Source organism: Mus pahari, chromosome 16, assembly GCF_900095145.1.
Source record: "Mus pahari chromosome 16, PAHARI_EIJ_v1.1, whole genome shotgun sequence".
In the NCBI taxonomy this organism is placed as follows: Eukaryota; Metazoa; Chordata; class Mammalia; order Rodentia; family Muridae; genus Mus; species Mus pahari.
In genome coordinates, this window is record NC_034605.1 from 40,311,993 (window position 1) to 40,319,228 (window position 7,236).

General features: G+C 48.1%; 1 protein-coding gene across 1 annotated transcript; it reads left to right on the top strand.

The window, feature by feature from the left end:
• Nucleotides 1-4,353: 4,353 nt before the first annotated feature.
• Nucleotides 4,354-5,011, top strand: LOC110333898 (40S ribosomal protein S8-like). The gene is given in 2 exon segments (XM_021215676.2): nt 4,354-4,767; nt 4,769-5,011. Coding segments are annotated over 2 exon segments (627 nt in total). The 3' UTR covers nt 4,982-5,011.
• Nucleotides 5,012-7,236: the final 2,225 nt, after the last annotated feature.

Consider the following 7,236-nt stretch of genomic DNA (forward strand, 5'->3'; position numbering starts at 1 on the left):
TGTTCTACTTTGACTTTTTTTTTTCCTGATCCTGCTATTTCTTTGTACGGTGTCCCAGTGGGACACGACTGAAAAAAAAAAAAAAAAAAAAACTTCCTTTTTTGCTTTCCCAAGAATCTTAAAAGTCGCATAAGAAAGATGAAATGACCAACAATGGCTCCCGAGGGAAAGCCGAGGAGCAGGTGATTCAGGAGTGCTTCTTAATGCTCGATTCTCTCTCTCTCTCTCTCTCTCTCTCTCTCTCTCTCTCTCTCTCTCTCAACACAGGCCACAGGCAAGTCAGAAGCCACAGGTTAGAGGACATCCCTGAGCTTGTATTCGGGCTTTTACCGAAACAGGGGAAAGACTCTCCTCTCCCTCCCTGGAGACGTGGCCCAGGGCTCAGTAAAAACCTACCGCCCAATTGCCCAGGCATCTACTTCTCATTGAGAGGACTGGAGCTTTATTGGTGTCGTCAAGCTCTAGGAAAGGGTCTCCCACACCAGCTATTCCACGCGGTGCTGAAACACACACAAACAGACAATGGACCAGTGCCAACCATCCACAGAAGATAATCTACCATGGCTACCAAGGATGGCATCCTAAGCCTGACTCTTGCTCTTGTGAGCAACGAGTTCAGCTCAGGCACACCATTCTATTGAGGCTACCCTTCCAATATCATGATCAAGAAGCATCACACTGCCTTCAAGTGTCCACCACTGTCTGGCTGCTTGCCTCTGGGGCATCAGACGCCTCTGTAGACTAAATCAGACCAGACCAAGGAGGGCAAAGCAGAGCACGAATAAGTTACACGGGGCTCCGTTCCAGCTGGGAACACCAAGAGTGTTACAGCTCTTAGAGGACAAGACAAGGTTTGGGTGGCCTGTGTGGGGCTGGAAACCAGGGTCCCAAGTCTCTTAGCTACAGAGGCAGAGGCGGAGGCGGAGGCGGAGGCGGAGGCGGAGGCGGAGGCGGAGGCAGTATGAGCTGCTGCTGCTCTGATGTTTTTTCTATTGGCTGAGTTTGAGATGTTAGTGATGCTCTATTTGCATAGGGAAAGATTCCAGGTGCTGCATTATGTGACTGACAAACTATGGTCCTGACTGACTGCCGTGGGTCCTCTCAGTGGAATGTCATGGCAGGTGTTCTAGAACAGGTACAGAGACAAGAAGGAAGCAGCTCTACTCCTGCCTTTCTTCTTCTTCTTCTTATCATCATCATCATCATCATCATCATCATCATCATCATTTAATCTTCTTTTATAGTCCCCTACTGGTCTGCCCTCTAACAGTTCCTCATCCCATACCTCCTCCCCCCATCTGTCTCCACCCCACTAGACCTCCCCACTCAAGTCCCTCGAGGGTTAGGTGCATCTTCTCTCACTGAGGCCAGACCAGGCAGTCCTCTACTGTGTATGTGTCAGGGCCCTCATATCAGCTGGTGTATGCTGCCTGGTTGGTGGTTCAATACCTGAGAGATCTCGGAGGTCCGGGTTATCCTGCCTTTCTTAAATCTCTGAGATTCCTGGGCTCTGCGCTCACTCGGCCTTACCAGTTCTTATGTCTGTTTGTTTGGTGGCACAGCTCACTTGCCCTACACACAGGGTACGTAGACTCCAGGAGAGAAGGTAGAGAAACAACCGGATCCTAGAGGACTGAAAGTCTGAAGCAGCAAATCACAGTGAAAATTACACTCCCTGGACCCTAGTAACACTATGAACCTCTTACTGCAGCCAATGAGGCAAAAAAGAGGGAAAATGGCCAAGAAGGAAAAGAAAGGAACGCACAAACAACTGGGTAGCTAACTGTGCTGACCTAAGGACTCCTGGCTGAGAAGCTAGAAGTCACAGAGCACTAAAACACTGATTTAGAATAAAATAAAATAAAATAAAATAAAATAAAAAAGTTGCCTTGTTATGAAAAGCTCCTAATAGGACAGATGGGAGAACTGAGAGTAATATAAAATATAAGTATTAGTGAATACTGTTTTTATCAATTAATGGTAATTATTATATTCATCGGCCTCTATATTTTGGATTTGGAATTCGACCCTGTGGATGCTTGCCTGAGTCCTTTGCATTTAGTACAAGCTTCTCTTGTTGAGGCTCCATCCCCGAGGTCTTCAGGCCTTTCTTGAGGGAAATCTAAGTAACACCAGCCAGCTGACTGGTGAATGGAGGAATTGGCGTGGCTCATAGATTCAGTTTACTGCAGAGGACAAGGCGTGGCTGAGTGAGTCTCTCCACAACAGTGGGGGGGGGGGGGGACACTGAAGAGGGTGTTCAAAAGACAGAGATAACAGGACAGTAACTAGGGCTGGGTACAAACCTTCAGAGGCCCTTCAGCAATGAGCTCTTTCCGCCAGCTGGGCCCACCAGTCTCCCAAAGCTTCAACAGCCTCCCCAAACTGTCCTGCCAACTGATGGGCAAGCGATTGAAACACGCAGGGCCTGGGAAGGACGGTTCAGCTTCCAGCCACAGCAGGTGGCTATCTTCAAAACTAAGGTTGAAGCGATGCCTGGCTTCTAATAGAATTGTCAAGAAACAGGGCCCTCTCTTTGAAACCTCTATCAAGCTGTTAAAGCAACAAGACCAAGATTAAACCTAGAAAGGCTCCCTACCCCACCCCCTTCCTCCATCCTGCGCTGGTCTTCATGGGCTGATCAACTCTCTGAAGCCATTACTCCAGCTCTGCAGGCTGAGCTCCTCCAGCATCTGGATGAGGCAAGCATGGATTTGAGAGAGGACGTGGTCCCATGGAGGGACACTGAAGTTCTGTGTCGATGGCTGCAGACTTCTGGGTGGTTCTGGTAACAGCTCCTCAAACTTCCTCCTAAAGTTGAGGAATTGAATCAGAGGTCCAGGTGATTGACAACAGTAGCTGATGCTTAGACATGGGAGTGTTGGCAGGGAAGTTAGACAGGGAATGATCCAGGAGGAAGGATGGTGAAGATATGGATTTGGAAGGCAGAGCTGTTTGAGGTGCACGGCGGGTTCTAGTCAGAGAGTTCAGACCTGTAGCTTTGAAAGAGCTTAGGGCAATGACTCTAAGCACATCCTTCAAGACAATGGTCTTTGTGACCATAGGATGACAGCAGGAAAGAGAGGTGGCCTGAGGATATGATTTTGGCCTGGAACCCCCTGTTTTATCCAGCACTTTTACTTGTCCGGAGAAGGCAGAGCATAGTCCCATGAGCTGATTAGACACTCGAAGCCCCACCCACCACGTAGCAAATGACCTGGGCAGTTAGTGAGCCCCCCACCCCCAACCCCGGCACACCCAATGGATTTTAGTTAGCCCTTCACTACTGGATGATGATGCTCAGAACCATCCTGGAGAAAGCCTCATATCACTCATCACGGGACCCATTTTCCACCCGGTTTCCAGAAGTTCTTCTGCCTCTGAGACAGTGCCACAAGGCTCTTAGGAGGGGTGACAAGCTGTGTGAACACACATCCACAGGAACCGAATGCTCTGCACTGGGGCTCCTGAAAACAAACTGTCTTAAAGGGCGACATTTTATTTCCCTAATAGGGACTTAGCTGGGTGAGGGAAGATTGCTGAGCCTGGGGGAGGTTCTGTCACCCACCCTGGAGATCTGGTATTAGGAGACACAATGGCAGAAGTGGACTCAAGATCCTGATCAATCACCTAGACACGGACCTGGACCATGGGCCTCGTAATGTGGGTGAACTATCTTGAAGAGGTTATTAACCACAGATGTCATATTCCACTGAAATCAGTTCAGTTAGAACATCCATCAATCTCTCCTTATCCCTCTCCCTCTCCCCCTCCTCCTCCTCTCTCCCTCTCTCTCTCCCTCTCCTCCTCTTCCTCCTCCCTTCTCTCCCCCTTTCCCACCTCCCTCCTCCCTCTCCCCCTCCCCCTCTTTCTCTCCTATTCCCTCTCCCTCTCCTTCTTCCTCTCCTTTTTCTTTCTCCCTCCCCAATGTTCCTTCCCCCTCCCTTCCTCTCTTCTTCCTACCATTCATTTTATTTTATTTTTATTTTTGGTACCAGTGGTTGAATATGCTTACATAAACTCAGCAAGGACTTTACCAGTAAGCTTCCTTCACAGACCCTTTTCTTTGTCTTTTATGTAGCAGGGTCTCACTTTGCGCAGGCATGCCTCAAATCCACAATCCCCCCTCCCCACACTCTCTCATCCTCCAGGGCAGCTAGGATTACAAGGCTGTGTCACCAGGCCAGATTCACCAAATATTCCTGAGACAGACTTAAACAACTCATTTTCCAAAATCCCAAATCCACCTCACCATCTTCTGTAAGAACTACCAAGTGCAAAAGAAGGCGGGGCCGAGTTTTAGAAACCGGACCGTGAAGCTTTGCNCTTCCTCTTTCCAGCCGGCGCCAAGCGATGGGCATCTCTCGGGACAACTGGCACAAGCGCCGCAAGACCGGGGGTAAGCGAAAACCCTACCACAAGAAGCGGAAGTATGAGCTGGGACGGCCCGCCGCCAACACNAAGATTGGCCCTCGCCGCATACACACAGTCCGAGTTCGAGGAGGCAATAAGAAGTACNNTGCCCTGAGATTGGATGTGGGGAACTTTTCCTGGGGCTCTGAGTGTTGTACTCGCAAAACAAGGATCATTGATGTTGTCTACAATGCATCCAACAACGAGCTTGTCCGCACCAAGACCCTGGTGAAGAACTGCATCGTGCTCATTGACAGCACACCGTACCGACAGTGGTACGAGTCCCACTATGCACTGCCCCTGGGTCGCAAGAAGGGGGCCAAGCTGACTCCTGAGGAGGAAGAGATTTTAAACAAAAAAACGATCAAAGAAAATTCAAAAGAAATACGACGAAAGGAAAAAGAATGCCAAAATCAGCAGCCTCCTCGAGGAACAGTTCCATCAGGGCAAGCTTCTCGCCTGCATTGCCTCAAGACCAGGCCAGTGTGGCCGAGCAGACGGCTATGTGCTCGAGGGCAAGGAGCTGGAGTTCTACCTGCGGAAGATCAAAGCCCGGAAAGGCAAATGAGCCTCACGCATAGTGTAATAAAAGTGTTTGCTGTTCTCTTAAAAAAAAAAAAAAAAAAAAAAAAAAAAAAAAAAAAAAAAAAAAAAAAAAAAAAAAAAAAGAACTACCAAGTGCTTTTTAACAGTTGCAAGAGAAAGGAAATTTCTTGGCAAAGTCTTCAAGAGCAGGGTAGGGGATGGGCCATGAGGGCTTGCCAATTGAGAAACCAAAAAAAAAAAAAATGATTTTCTAAAATTGTCATTTGTTTTTACCATGATATTTATCAGTAAGATCAAATCATATATAAGTGTCATATAAGACTGATATCTTTAGCAAAAGAGATTTGGATCAAGAATGGTTGAGTAACTTCACAGCTTGGAATGACGCCACATTTAAGTTATGCAAGATTTTAGCTCAGCCATTTTTCCAAGATGTCCATTCAGCCTGAACCTCATTCCGTCTTTCATGAGCTCCGAGTGGAACATGAGCTCTCCTTCGGTGGGCTAGGGCTGTCTGTGATGTTTAGGAGATTCTGTCCGCACTCAGTTCTCACAATCGGCAATGCTTCACAGAACCACACAGGAGGCGCCTTCTTCCTTACTCCTCCGGAGCCTGGGAGGCCAGCACTCTGCCTTCTCAGGGAAGAGAACTCCCTCAGGGACCACCTCAGAGGCAATTCCCTAGCCTGCAACCATGACACCAACCCATGCAGTTAGAGCTAACAGTCAGACGTGCACGAGTGGACTGCTTGCTTTTCTAGCTTCCAGTCCTTCTTCTCTGAGACATCTGAGGACACTTGAGTCGTGTTGACGGCAAGTGAGATCCAGCGTTGGCTCTCATCTCCTCTGAGGCTGTCTACTCATCTTTCAGCTGAAGCTGCTGATCTTACACATTTTCCAGACAGGATTTGAGTAACTGGCAAGCCATGGTAAGAACTTAAAGAACAGCTTTGAGAACATGGTTGGGCACCATCCAGTGGGACAGGTCATTTTCCTACCCACTCTATACTTTTATACCTTGCTGAGTGAGAACAGGTTGTTTTCTACGTTTCTCTCCCAATCCCAGAAAACTCTTGTGAGTTTAAAAAAAGGGGGGGAGCAGAGCTTAAGCCCCCTCTTGTGCTAGCCTTTTGTTGTGTAGCTGTAGGCTTGAACCTGCAGCTTGAAACCCTTCAGGTACAAGTCGGCTTTTCCACTTAGGGAATACAGCTTTAATCTACCCCAGTAAAACACAAAATGCTTAGATTCCAGACAGAGGGCATCTTCCCAGAGAGTCAATGACAGGTGTGACCCAGGTCCAGGCCAACATTATACACATCCTATGTCCAGACATCCCTGGCCCTACCTACTACTCTGGCCTATTCAAAACACAAAACAGAGCAATCTGGCTGGACATTCACAAGAGTGAGCCCATGGCCTAGGAAGAGCCTAGTGATATAAAGGGCTGTGCTTCTGTGATGTAGGGCACAGAGAATAAGATTTGTGGTTGTCTGGAGGGTCCAGTCACTTTCTTAAAAGTGTGACTTTGGTAGTTCCTTTGGCCTCTGTATTTGGAGTTCCAGCATTCACCACACATCTTGACACATCTTAGTCCCAATGGGTTTGAATGGAGACCTGGGTACACTGACCTGCCCTATATCTGTGCATTGTGTCTGCATTCTGAGGCTGAGCCACACATCCCAACACCTAACACTATCATGTTGTGTTTCATTGTGGACTTTTCTCACATCAGAGAGCAGTTCTCTAATGCCTTCTCTTTTGTTCAACTTTCTCCATAGGCTCACCTCAGCCATATAATGCTTAGGCTTTCCCTCCTGTAGGGAAGGAGTGACTGACGTGAGGTCACTCTTCTGGGGAAGGCACAATGGAGATCTATTCACTTAACACTTTTACTCCGATGGCACAAACACTGAGCAGAGAGAGAGTCTGACTCAGGGAATGAGGAGGGTGCTGGTCACCAAGCCTGGCAACCTGAGCTCCATCGCTGGGACTCACAGGAAGGAAGAGAGCCAGCCTCTGAAGGTCATCCTCTGACCTCCATGCACAGATCCCCAGGCACACACCCTTGTGTGTATACACATACACACAGTACATAGATAAAATATTTTAAAATTCTACATAGATAAAATATTTTATGAATCTGGTTACACTATGTGGTGGTTTGTATATGCTTGGCCCAGGGAGTGGCACTATCAGGAGTTGTGCCCTTGTTGGAGTGGGTGTGGCCTTGTTGGAGGAACTGTGTCACTGTGGGTGTGGGCTTAAGACCCTCTCCCT